General features: G+C 48.1%; 1 protein-coding gene across 7 annotated transcripts in view; it reads left to right on the top strand.

Moving 5' to 3' along the window:
• The window catches only part of PAK5 (p21 (RAC1) activated kinase 5), a 119,203-nt gene that overhangs the window by 95,081 nt on the left and 9,890 nt on the right, over window positions 1-14,232 (top strand). For all 7 annotated transcript variants that reach the window (XM_077314729.1, XM_077314721.1, XM_077314747.1 and 4 more), the window contains 2 exons: window positions 1,450-1,583; window positions 9,861-9,987. In XM_077314729.1, the coding sequence (XP_077170844.1) occupies window positions 1,450-1,583; window positions 9,861-9,987 (261 nt within the window). The remainder of the gene's footprint in view (window positions 1-1,449; window positions 1,584-9,860; window positions 9,988-14,232) is intronic.

Below are 14,232 nucleotides of genomic sequence, written 5' to 3'. Positions count from 1 at the left end.
TGTTTACATTTGGGGGGTGGGGGAATCTGTGGCCAGGTCTGGAACTAATATTTTATATTCACACTAGCTTCAAAGCCCGTTCCTAAGAACGGGCCTTGAAAGGGTCTCCTCCCCTGGCCAGGCAGCTTAAGGTGGCTTTGGGCTGCAGCTCGCAGCCAGATCAAGTGGGGCAGGCGGGGGCTGGCCAGCTCGTTAGCAGGCCTGGGACAGAGCTCGTTAGCAGGCCCTGCCTAGCAGGCCAAGATGCACTCCTTAGCAGGCTCATCCTAGCAGGCCAAGAGGCCTCTAAGAAGAAACGTCAACATGCCCCATGGCCAAAGAGTTCCTAGGTATCTTGAATAGATGACTACCAAAATCTAGATGTTCATCAGTGTGGTGTATCCCAACAACTTGGATGCCCTCCATCAACTTTCATAATTCCACTGCCAGGAAGGGTTTTTTCCTGTTGTCCCAGCACCAGGGGATGGTGTCATCTGCTGGTTCCCTGAGCTCTGAGGCTCAGGAGGGAGTTGATGAGGTTCATGTCTGGCTGCTGTGGCCATCTGCAGACCACAATCCTACCCTGGAAGTTCTGGCTGAGTCATGAATAGCCGCCTGAGGTACAAGGGAGAGAGGTAGATCTCACTTAACTCTTGTTGTATCAGGAAAACCACAGGCACATGGGCCAAGGATGGACCAGGTGCTGGCCTCAGACCTCCTCGTGGCAGCCATTTTGTTTTGGCGCATACTTAGGGCTGATCCTGCGTAGAGCAGGGGGTTGGACTAGATGGCCTGTATGGCCCCTTCCAACTCTATGATTCTATGATTCCTATTCTCCAAATCCCAAAAGTCCACTCAGCACTACCACAGGCCAGCTGCACTTGACAAACAGACACAAATAGACTTAAATAGTTGGATGGAAGGGAAAATCCGAAGAGTGCCAGCTGTTCTCACTCCTACCAATTGAATCTCAAACTTCTCTACAACAATGATAGTTTCCTCATGACTTGTTCAACTCCTCTCAACAGGCCTACACCGCAGGGCATGAGGCTGCAGATTGAAACATGCAGTGTTGGCCTAAGCAGATTGAGAGCCTTCTAGATCCATTGATGTCTGTGGATTTAGAAGGGTTTGACACGGTCTACGGTGGGTGCCATTAACAGCTCAGTTATACACCAGGATCTCACAGCAGTTCTCATTCAAGTGCTAATTGCCCTGGGGCAAAGATGTTTTTATTCATTAGTAAAGCCAAACGCTTCTTCCGAAAGAGGGCACAGTCACACCTTAAAGCAGGGGTAGTCAACCTGTGGTCCTCCAGATGTCCATGGACTACAATTCCCATGAGCCCCTGACAGCAAACGCTGGCAGGGGCTCGTGGGAATTGTAGTCCATGGACATTTGGAGGACCACAGGTTGACTACCCCTGCCTTAAAGCACCTCGATCCTTCACAGACTCTTTTGTTCTCCTAGGTTGTCATAATGCGAGATTATCATCACGAAAATGTGGTCGACATGTACAACAGTTACCTGGTGGGAGACGAGCTGTGGGTGGTGATGGAGTTTCTGGAAGGCGGCGCTTTGACAGACATCGTGACTCACACCAGGTAAGCTCTGCTAAGGATCCTGCAGGAGCCGGTTTTAACAAGCAGCTTCTTCTAGCAGCCCAAAACTTAACAAGTTCAGTTTCCTGGGAAAAGATTATCAGGGTAGGACCTCTCTGCTGTAATTGTACAAGAGTACCATGTATGCGTTCAAATGCACCTCAGAGAATTCCAAGGAAAGAACAGGCAGCTGTTTGACTGTCATCCTTAGCAACAGAAGAAGAATAAAGGATTTATCAAGAACATTTGGATTGTTCTACTTTTAGAAAAAGTAGAAGCATCTAAGAGCCTCTTGTGGCGCAGAGTGGTAAGGCAGCTGTCTGAAAGCTTTGCCCATAAGGTTGGGAGTTCAATCCCAGCAGCCGGCTCAAGGTTGACTCAGCCTTCCATCCTTCCGAGGTCGGTAAAATGAGTACCCAGCTTGCTGCTGGGGGGTAAACGGTCATGACTGGGGAAGGCACTGGCAAACCACCCCGTATTGAGTCTGCCATGAAAACGCTAGAGGGTGTCACCCCAAGGGTCAGACATGACTCGGTGCTTGCACAGGGGATACCTTTACCTTTACCTTTACCTAGAAGCATCTAAGAACATAAGAGCATAAGAACATAAGAGCATGCTTTATTGGACCCAGAGGACAAGCCACTCAAGTCACTCAGTGGTGTGAGGTTCTGGCCAAATCCCCCAATAATCAGACTCTTGTAGCAACAAAGAAATCTTCACTGATTGGTTTTGGAATTGATTACAGACATGCTTCTGGACTTTGACCAGGTCAAGTTTCCTTGGTCATAGAACCAAGTCCAATCCCCCTCCCAGCTCAGCTGCCTGTTTCCCAGGCCTCCAGGTGCTGCCTCCCCACCCCTGTCCAATTCCAATTAAGCTTCCTATCATCAATGGAAGCACGAAAAGTAAGACACTCTTATTGCAGTATAGACAGAAGAATCCACAGGCCCCTTGGGAATCAAGGCCACAGACTACAGATAATGAAAGGAGAACATAGCTAGCAGTTAATGAGCTCACAAGCTCCTCCTCCACCCCCCCCCCTGCATTCCACTGCACATGGCACCACACCCCCTCCCCAACTGGAGCATAGCTGAAGGACACCCAGCCCAGGCAAAACAGCCTGTGACAAGTGGCCAGCCTTCTATAAGCAGGTCTCCTTGGGATCCAGTGTGGTAGAATGGTTAGTTTTGGACTAGAATCAAATTTCAGTCCTCGTACTTCCTTGATTCTCACTAGACAACCTGGTCCAGTCACTTTATCTTGGACTAACATGCCTCACACGGATATTGGGAGGATAAACTAGCGGAGGGAGAGCCACATACCCTGAGCCAAGCTGCTTGGACTCAAGGTGGTATGGGAAGGTACTAAATGGGTACAGAGGCCGAACTTCTCCGTTTTCTTGCCCTCCTATCCTGTTATCTGAAGAGTTTATGCCGCTGAAAAGGGAAATTCCTTGTAGTCAATGTGACTGAAATCTGCTAATGGTCCAGTCTTTAGCAATCCCACCTAGTAGCCTTTTAAAACCATGTGGTCTTTGCTAGTGATTTCCACAAATTAATCACTTCTTGAGTGAATAAGGATTTCCATTTATCTTGCTTCCTTCTCCTGCCTATTAGTTTCTTGAGGTGCCTATGAATTCTGGTATCATAAGAGAGGGAAGGAGAAGTCTCAGTCTGATCTATTTCTCCACACTGGGCATAATTTTAGAAAATGATATCCTAGGAATAAATAATAATCATAATAATAATAAAGAATATGACATCTAATATAGATATTGAATGATACCAAATCCTGGGCTGGTTCAGAAGTTAGCAAAGTGGTTAAATCCCTCTGCTTTGCCATCTCTTGGTTCTGCAAAACTCTGCACAGTTTAGTCTAGGCAGACAAACTAAACTGTGTCCTGAATTTTGGCCCCTTGAGGGTTTCGTGAACCAAGGTTTATGAACTGAAAAAATGTGACAAACTTCCATAAGAGCTCTGTCTTGCAGGCCCTGCGGAACTCAGAGAGTCCTGACGGAGCCTGCAGCCCATCTGGGAGCTCATTCCACCAGGTAGGGGCCAGGACCAAAAAGGCCCTGGCCCTGGACAAGGCCGGGCAGGCCTTCTGAGGCCCCAGGACCTTCAGCAGATTCATACCCAGAGAACAGAGTGGTGGGCCCCATTCCTCTCCTGCTAGTTCCTGTGACTCTATCTGACCCAGTGATGGGAGTAGGAGTCTGGATTCATGGGGTGCTGGACTGTGGGTGCACCCAGACTTTACTTAATCCTGAGAATGTACAGGTGCTGGGACTGGGACTGGTGGAGCTGAAAAGACCCGTCCATTTGCCCAAATAGACGTTTCTCGAAAGGGGGAGCAGCTATACATTGGACAGCTCCCTTCCCTGTAGACATCAAGGATCACTGGGAGAGAATACAGCCCATAGTAGCCTTCCCATTTATCCTGGGGTTGGACTGGATCTGGTGGCATCATTTCAGTGTCCTCTGGAGGACCTGAGTACTGACTGCCAATGATTCAGGGTGTCAGGCTCACTGCTGTTCAGCAAACTGGCAGGGAAGCCCCAAGGAGTGCACAACACAGTAACAGCCCCCAGGAATGATCATGCAGGGCTTATCGTAATGAGTAATGAGCTATACCAAAAGGATACCAAGATTTGGGAGAGGGGTTTGAGGAACAGAAGTGTGACAAACCCCCCCTCCCCCCGTAAGACAGTCTGCGCCATTGAGTTGAAACTGGGGGAGTCCTTACCAAAGATTTATTCCATGGGTCCACAGGAGATGGGAGAGCTGTGGAAGATTTTGGATAAAAACCTAGCCCAGAGTTTTATCCACCCCACCACTTCACATATGGCAGCTCCAGTGCTGTTTTTAAAGAAAAAGGACGGGTCCCTGATGTTGTGTACTGATTACCAGGGGCTCAATGCCATTTCGACTTCAAATGTATATCCTCTGCCACTTATAAAGGATCTCTTGGGGCAGCTGGGGCGAGGTAGGATCTTTACTAAAACTGACCTGAGGGAGGCTTTCTACAGAGTGAGAATAAAATGGGGTCATGAGCACCTTAGAGCAGAGGCAAACGCTGGCAGAGGGGAATTGTAGTCCATGAACATCTGGAGGACCACAGGTTGACTACCCCAGCCTTAGGGCATTCAACACCCCTCTGGAATAGTTTGAGTACTTCGTTATGCTATTCGGACTCTCCAGCACTCCAGGAGTGTTCATGAATCTCATAAATGAGGCCTTGCATGATCTATTGTACAAGGGAGTCCTGATTTTTTGATAATGTCTTGATTTATTCATGTGTGTCTGGTATGGGAGGTGTTGAAAAGGCTCCAGGCTAACCATCTCTATGCAAAGCTTTCCAAGTGTGAATCCAATAAAGAAAGCTTGGACTTTCTAAGCCAGGGGTAGTCAACCTGTGGTCCTCCAGATGTTCATGGACTACAATTCCCATGAGCCCCTGCCAGAAAATGCTGGCAGGGGCTCATGGGAATTGTAGTCCATGGACATCTGGAGGACCACAGGTTGACTACCCCAGTTCTAGGTTATCGGATGTCCCTGCAAGGGTTAAGTATGCAGCCAAAGTGTGTGATTTACTAAGTTGAGCTCCACCCCGCACCCAGAAACAACTGCAAAATACCTTAGGCTTCACAGATTTCTATCGAGATTTCCTTCCACGTTTTGTACAGGTTGCCCTCCTCCTCACACCTGCTAAGGGAGGAGGAGTGGGGGTGAAGCGGCTTTCGAGGAGCTCAAGTGGCTCTTTAACACTAAACCCATTCTCCACCATGCTGACCCTGCGCAGCCCTTTGTGGTGCAAGTCTATTCAAGTGACAAGGATATGGGGGCGGTCATCATACAGTGGGGCAGGATGGAGAGTTGTACTGTGTGTACCTGTCAAAAAAGTTTAATGACTCAGAGAGGAATTGGGCTACATGGGAAAAGGAGGCAGCCGCCATCACATTAGCCTTTACAACTTGGCACCAGTGGTTGGAGGGGTCCCCATCCCCATTTGAGGTATGGACTGTTCACAAGAACTTACAGGCTCTGTGCCAACCAAGAAAACTGTCCACCAAGTAGATTAGGTGACCAGAATTCTTTTCCGCTCAAGCGAGAAGGAGGACCCCCCCCCCCCAGGAAGCCTACTGAGGAACCGCTTTAACACAGTTTTGCAGCTACCTGTGACCTGATCCTTATGCCAATGCCCTTAGACTGCCTGAATGAACCCTTGACTTACTGGACTGTCTGACCTTGCATTCTGTCTGTTTCCTTGGCATTCTGGTTTTGGGTACTAATTCTCCCTGCTTTCCTGTCAGCTTGTCTGTGCTTCTTTCCAGCAGAGAGCTAAAAACTGAGACCAGCACAGCTGGATGGTGTGCACCCAAGAGTGCTCAAAGAACTTTCTGGAGAGCTTGCAGCACCCTTATCCATCATTTTAAGACCTCTTGGAGGACTGGAGATATGTCAGAAGATTGGATTGTTATCCCTGTCTTCCAAAAAGGGAATAAAAATGACCCAGGAAACTATAGGCCAACGAGTCTGAACTCAGTTGCTGCTAAGATGGTGGAGTAGATTTGAGGGACAATTTGTTGATCTGGGGAAGTCAGCAAGAATTTGGCTCCAATAGGTCCTACCAGACCAACCTGTAGTACTTCTCTGACCATGACTAGGTGTTGGAAACTCATTTGTTTATCTGGATTTCAGTAAGGGTTTTGACAACATTTCCCCATAATGTTCTGAGGGGTAAACTGGAGGACTGCAGCTAAATTTTTGGATTTTAGGAGACTAGAGAATTGGTTGTCAATGGTATTTCATTAGATTGGAGGGAGGTGAGCAGTGTGGAGCCACAGGGCTCGATACTGGCTCTGGTACTTTTCAATATTTTAATCAATGATCTGGATGAGGGGGTGGAGGGACAAAGCAAATTTGCAAATGACGCCAAACTGGGTGGAGTAGCAAACACCCCAGGAGATAAGGATAGTGGACAAATGAGAACAGGATGCAATTCAATAAGGAGAACTGCAGAGTTCAACATTTGGGTCACCAAAATGAGAAGCATGCATACTGGATAGGAGATACACTGCTGGGTAGCCGTGTGTGTGAACGAGATCTTGGGGTACATGTGGACTGTGAGCTAAATATGAACAGATGGTGTGAAGTGGTGGTAAAGTAGGCAAGTGAAGTCTTGAGCTGTATCAATAGAGACATCACATCAAAACTGCAAGATGTCATAGTCTCTCTGTATACCGCATTGGTCAGACCATGCCTGGTGTACTGTGTGCAGTTCTGGAGGGTGCAGAGGAGAGTGATGAGGATGATCTGGGGTCTGAAGACCAAGCCGTACGAGGAAAGGCTGAGAGGCAAGAGAATGTTCAGGCTAGAAAAGAGGAGGTTGTGGGGGGGGGGGGGTCATGATTTCTGTCTTTATGTATTTGAATGGTCCAGCAGTGGAGGTAGTGAGCTCCTCCTGACTGGCAGTCTTTAAGCAGTGGCTGGCCAGATACTTATCATTGCTGCTTTAGGCTGATTCTGCACTGAGCAGGGGGTTGGACTAGATGGTCCAGAGGAAAAGCTGGTTGGGTCCACCACACTGAGAACTGGGGGGAACTTCCTGTGAGGCCCCCAAAACACAGCCTGGAATTCTGCTGCACCTTTCTTCAGTTTCTGGCTTGAGGAAGAATGCCGTGTCAGCCGGAAGGGTGCATTTTGTGCACTAAGAGGCCCCAGAAGATTTCTCCCATCCTCTCATGTGTCCAGCATCATTTCTTGTGTAGAATTGTAACTATTTTTATTTCTCGCCCACAGTCCCCAAGCCTTCATTAAGCACTATTTTCTGAATGCTTACTCACTGTGCCAAATATTTTGACAGGAATTTAATTGCAAACAGATGCTTCCAGAAAATTCTTTTCAAGTGCGGTCGCTATGGCTATGCATGAGAATGACTCCTTGATCTTCTTTTGGATATTCCCATGAACCCTCACACTAAGTTCTGATTCCAGGGTTTGTGGCATTTGCATGAAGAGCACAAGATGCAGGGGAGGGACAGCTCTGATCACAGTCTATGGGATGGCCCCAGGCAGGGGTCCCAGGAGCAGTCTTTGCCACAGGACAGCCAGGGGCCCCAGTGGCAAGGTGCCCTCTAGGCAAGTGCAAAAATAAACGGACCGTTTCAAATTTCGCCTGGATCAATTCATCCCTAATCCAAAGCACCCTCCCCTGGTTTGGATTAGGCCAAATTGAATCAGCCACAACCCAATCGATTTGGTGCAATAATAACCTATGGCACTATTAAAGTCAATGGGAAAATTTCCCTTTCTATCGATTTTGTGGTCTGGGGGTGGGGTGGGGGTTGAGGTAGAAGCACCACATTTGTATCACCATTGCAGTCACCTCTCCTCAAAAGAACCCCCAAGTCTCATAAAGAATGGATCAAGGGATCCAAATCTATCGGCACCAAAAGCAGGTGTCCCATCCACTCCATTTTTTCTAGTGGCAAGGAGGAAAAGATTCTCTGTTCTTGTATTTCCACCCTGAGGAACCACTCAAATTATCAGGAACTTCTTCCAGATATTTAGCTGAATTTTAAAAAATTAATTTCAAACCATTGGTTCTGCTCCACCCATCTGGGGCAACAGAAAACAACTCTACTCCATCTTCTGATGAAGCCTTTACAGTATTTGAAGATGGTTATCATATCACCTCTTAGTTGTCTTCTCTCTAGGCTAAACAGACCACACTCCCTCATACAACTTGAACAGCTTCTGCACACGCTAGATAATGTGCTTCCAATGCACTTTGGAAGTAGTGCACACTAAAACACACTGAACGTGCATTATCCAGTGTGTGCAGAATGGGCCGTAGTCTCCAAACCCTTCATCATCTTTGTAGCCCTCCTCTGGACATGCTCCAGTGTCTCTACATCTTATTTCAGTTGTGGTGTCCAAAACTGAACACAGTACTCCTGGCAAACCTGGATGTAACTTCTATCCTGGACCCATTCCAATCCAGCTTTCAATCTGGCCAGGGGGGGGAAACAGTGTTGGTTACTCTGATGGATGACCTTTGGAGGCAGCTGGATGACGGTGAATCAGCACTGCTCATGATATTAGATCTCACAGCAGCATTCGATGTTGTACATCATGAGCTACTAGCTCACTGCCTTGTCAACCCTGGGATACAGGGGACAGCAATGCAGTGGTTGATCTCCTTTCTCCAGAGTCGAGAACAGTGAGATACAGTTGAGGAGGACCAATCCCATTATTGGACACTCCAATATGGAGACCCACAGAGCCCACTCGCCCAGCTGGTCTGAGGATTTGGACTGGGATGTCAACAATATGCAGATGACACCCAGCTCTATCTCCTGATGAGTGTTCAGCCAGACTCCCCCCACCCCAGAACAATTTGCCAGAAGCTTGGCAGCAGTGGCTGACTGGTTAAAAGTAAGCCACTTGAAGCTGAACAAGCTGAACAAGCTAGAGCTCCTGTGGCTGGGCAGGAATGGACCAGTGGAGGAAGTGTGTTTACCTGGATGGTGTGCAGCTCACAGTTGCACAACCAGCCAGGAATCTGGGAGTGATTTTTCATACCTTCCCATCTATGTAGGTTCAAGTTGCTAGGGTTACTCAGCAGGCTTTAAAAAATCTATTTATTATTTATTTATTTATTTATTTATCATACTTCTATACCGCCCTCCCCGGAGGCTCAGGGCGGTTTACATTATAACAGAGAACCATACATAAATGCCAGGCTGGTGTCAGGCTGGTGCCCTATCTGGCCACAGATCACCTAGCCCCAGTCATCCATGCAAGGCATTCTCCAGATTTGGCTTCTGGCGCTCGCTCTATGTGGGCCTTCCCTTGTCCCTACTCCGAACATTACAACTGGTCAGTCCACAGCAGCCCAAGTCCTCACTAGACCACCATGGAGGGCTCATATACCTGCAGGCCGTTGCATTGGCACCTAACCAGAGCAAATGCTCTTTAGCTTTAATTTCCCAAGATGCTAGGAAATCTTGAAAGAGCCATTGTCGAGAAGAACAAAGCATCACAAAACTACTACCAAAATGCTAACAGGAGCTTTCTTTGGTGGTCTCTCATTCAACTACTAACCAGACTGACTCTACTTAGCATCCAATAACTGATTAGATTGTATCTTAGAATAATGTTCATCTGCATGCTGTCTCTCTCTCTCTGTCTCTCTCTGTCTCTGTTTCTGTCTCTGTCTCTGCCTCTCTCTCTCTCTGTCTCTCTCTCTGTCTCTCTCTCTGTCTCTCTTTTCCAGAATGAATGAGGAACAGATAGCCACCGTTTGCCTGTCCGTCCTCAGAGCCCTCTCCTACTTGCACAATCAAGGGGTCATCCACCGGGATATAAAGAGTGACTCTATACTTCTTACAAGTGATGGACGAGTGAGTATTTGTGGTTTTCTCGGGGACTGACAGTGATGTACTCTGCGGGAAACACTGCAACCCAGTCTAGATTGCTAATGAGCTGGAAAAACCCTTGTTGGTATACTGCACAGGAGAGGCTGATATGAAGTCCCAGCATGGAAGCGGTTTCATTGCACCCTTCTGAGGAAATGGTCAAGTCAGACTAGCAGGAGTTTTCCATCGTCAAATGGGCAAGGGACAAGGCCACAGGAACAATAGATGACAGAAATTAGATTGTTCCCCCCACAGGTGTTTCAAACTGCTGAGAGGGATCACATGGCTGTTGCTCCTTAGATGAACAGGCTCGAGCTTATTTGGCACAAAATTGCTGAAGTCTGTGTAGACAGGGCTATGTGCATAGTAGGGTTGTCACACTGGAGATCTCCTGGGATTACAACTCATCTGAAAATGGCCAATGTAGAAGGTGGCCCATTGAATTCCCTTCCCTCTCCAATACCTATCCTTCAGCCCCAAATTCTCCAGAGTCCATATTTCCTCGCCCCTTTTTTCTTAGGAGCTATTTCTCTCTTGGAAGGACTACTCGTTCCACTCTCCTATTTCAGGATCCTTCTCTGTCCTCTCTGCTCTCAAACTATCAACTTCTAACTTCATTGCCATTTTCCAATGGTCTAACACAGTGGTCCTCAACCCTCGGTCCGGGGATCAGGACCGGTCCGTGGATCAGTCGGTACCAGGTCACGGCTCCTCCTCGTCCTCCTCCATGGCTGCTGCCTCAGGGGCTGCCCTGCCACTCTGCCGCTGGCTCACCTTTGGTGCTCTCCAGTGGCTGCCATGGCTGGGAATCCCCCTTGGTGTGGCACTATGCAGCTGCTGCTGGCAGCACACCCCAGTGGGCAGCGGGTAGACAGGGGAGCCGGCAGGAAAGCAAGCGGAGCAGGGGCTCAGGCAGCAGCGACGTTCCCTGGGCCTCAGTAAAATTGTCAAGCGTTGACCGATCCCTGGTGATAAAAATGTTGGGGACCACTGGTCTAACATTCTGTCTGCTCATTGGTCACTCATAGGGAGAGGCAGAATCCAATCACAAATGTTGTGTCTGGGTCTTTCATTGAAAATAACATTGCACATCTATCCCTGCCCCCAAATCCCTCCCAGTTCTGGCTGGCAACCCTGCCCCAGCCTGAGATGCATCTGCGAGGCAGAAGGACCACAACAGAATGGACAGGCCTATGTCAGAAAGAAAAGAGCCCAATGGATGTTCTGTTTCCCTTTTCGACTTCATAGTCATGCCACTAAAATGCCGTCATCTGATCTCTGCCCCGCAGATACCGCACCCAAAACCTCATTATGCCTCCCGTTCTTGTGCTTGTTATGTGCAATGCACACCTTTGTTGTGGAGAGATTGCCTAATCATCGTCTTTTCCTTTGGGAAGACTCCCACTTGCTTTTATTATTCTCCCCGAGTGGATCTGGCACCCAGACTATGCATCATCACGCCGTCTATTCTTTGACACCCAAAAATAAGCTTTTGGCTGAGGCTGGCTTTGTTTCATAAATAGCAACTATTCTTCCCAATTTTCCTTTCCCCTCCTGTTGGAGTTTGTGAGAGAAGCACTTGGTTAAAAGGAATAACGTGGGCACCCGTGCCAAAGCCGGATTGACAAAGCCATGCGGTGATTTATGGGCTGCCCTTCCTAACTGGGGAGAGTTCTCCTTCCAGGTTCTCCTCCCAGATCCCAAACTGTGTACTGATATGACAAATGGGCTGTTTGCAGGGGGTTGGGGGTTAACAGTGAATCCTGACATATAGAAGCCTTTGCCTTCTGTATCAGTGGTCCCCAACCTTTTTATTACCGGGGATTGGTCAATGCTTGACAATTTTACTGAGGGGGTGTAGTCTTTTGCCGAGGGACGCTGCCACCACCTGAGCCCCTGCTCCACTTGCTTTCCCACTGGCGCCCCTGACTTCCCACCAGCCACTGGGGGTGCTGCCAGCAGCAGCTGTGCAGTGCCGCACCGAGGTGGATCCCCAGCCATGGCAGCCACCGGAGAGCACCAAAGGTGAGCTGGTGGCAGAGTGGCAGGGCAGCCCCCGAGGCAGCAGTCGGGGAGGAGGACAAGGAGGAGCCACAGCCCTGTACCGACTGATCCATGGACCGGTCCCGGTTTCTGGACCGGGGGTTGGGGACCACTGTTCTATGTGCATTTATCCCTTTTAAGTGTCTCGTGCTAGTAGTGTCACCTTTGATCATGACCTGTACCTGCTCCCCATTGTTATGCTAGGTATAGAATTAGTGGGTAGTTGAGGGGGGGATACCCTGGGTTATGTGTCCTTCATTTCCTGAGCTTACTGCTACAAAGTGTTATCTCCAATTTTCCTGGAGGGATGTGACGTCTTTGATCCTGCCAAGACTATTTTGCTCCTAAATTGGGACTGAGGGTGGCTGGTGAGTGGAAAGGGTGCCATATTTCCTTAGTCTTGGCAAAGTATTGTAGGGCCTACTCACAACTTCCAATAAACTGGTCTTTGCACAAAGTCAAGGTATCTTATTGTGGCAATTGGTAGACACCTCACAATTACACAGTACCTTTGTATATTGTAACAGTTGCTAATTTTGCAAACCCAGAGTGGATTCGTCTTGCAGAAATTATTCAGATCCTGTTTAGAGTCTTTGAGAGCAGTGGTATATAAGTTAAAGAATAAAAATAAACAAATGCTGGTTTTATGGCCTTATCTTTAGTCCAGGCAATAAGCAAGGATTAAACAAGGATTAAGCATTCAGACATCACTCAAAACCGTACTGGATAATAAACTGATTCCAGATCCCAGTCTGATAGACCATAAGCATTCCTAGTGTCATAGTTTGCATTCAGATAATCACACGATATCATAGAATCATGTTGAAAGGGTGACATAGAGGCCATCTAGCCCAATCCCTGCTCAATGCAGGATAAGCCTAAAGCATCCAGGGAAAGGACCTGTCCAGCTGCTGCTTGAAGACTGTCAATGAGGGGAAGCTCACCGCCTCTTTAGGCAGTCCATTCCATGGCTGAACTACTTGGACAGGAAAAAGGTTTTCGTGATATCTAGCTGATACCATTCTCCACATCGTTTAAACCCATTAACATGGGTCCTCTCCTCTGCTGCCAACAGGAACTTTCCCTTGCCCTCCTCCAAGTGACAACCTTTCAAGGGGATTAGACGAGATGACCCTGGAGGTCCTTTCCAACTAGATGGTTCCATGATTCTATGAAATACTTAAAGAGAGCCATCCTGTCCACTCTCAGCCTCCTCTTTTCTGTGGGACATTCTCACAGGGCTTGGTCCCTTGTTGCTCATCCCGGTCACTCTCCTCTGATTTGAGATCCTGTTTTGATGAACCCTAGCTAACCTCTTGTGGAGCAGAGCCTCTTGTGGTGCAGAGTGGTAAGGCAGCAGACATACAGTCTGAAAGCTCTGTTCAATCCCAGCAGCTGGCTCAAGGTTGACTCAGCCTTCCATCCTTCCGAGGTCGGTAAAATGAGTACCCAGCTTGCTGGGGGGTAAACGGTAATGACTGGGGAAGGCACTGGCAAACCACCCCGTATTGAGTCTGCCATGAAAACGCTGGAGGGCATCACCCCATATTGAGTCTGCCATGAAAACGCTAGAGGGCATCACCCCAAGGGTCAGACTTGACCCGGTGCTTGCACAGGGGATACCTTTACCTTTAACTAACCACAGTTAATGAAACAACCCACATTTAGATAGACACTCAATTTAGTTTAGTTAAATCATATCTTTGCATCTGAACTGAGCCGTTATTTAATCCGGTCCAATTAAGACTACGGGGAATAACAAAAGGACCCCCAGTTAGGAAGAACGTAGTGACCTTTGTCCCATTGATGTTCTGTAGGGCTTGCGTATGACTGACTTTCACTGGTTGCTGTTACCAGCCAGAGATGGAACACCTGCTGAATTAACATAGACCTTCCCCTGGCCTGAAAGAGGGGCAGTTTGTGTTATAAGACTAGAGGGACGTGCTTCTTGGGTTGCCTCTCAATCCAACCTACCTCACAAAGGGCTTGTGAGGGCACCATACATTGGCAAACATCCCTGAAAGACAGGGGGAACCATTTCACAAAAAAAAATATCACAATGAACAGCCATTCATGATTTTGTAGAGACACCTATCAATATTGTAATGAGTGGAATGATAGAACACTGGTAACAACACAGGTACGAAAGATGCTCTGGGCTGTTGCTTTTCTGATGCACCATTTCCT

Source organism: Paroedura picta, chromosome 1 (genome assembly GCF_049243985.1).
Source record: "Paroedura picta isolate Pp20150507F chromosome 1, Ppicta_v3.0, whole genome shotgun sequence".
Classification (NCBI taxonomy): domain Eukaryota; kingdom Metazoa; phylum Chordata; class Lepidosauria; order Squamata; family Gekkonidae; genus Paroedura; species Paroedura picta.
This window is presented reverse-complemented; position numbering and strand designations above follow the sequence as displayed.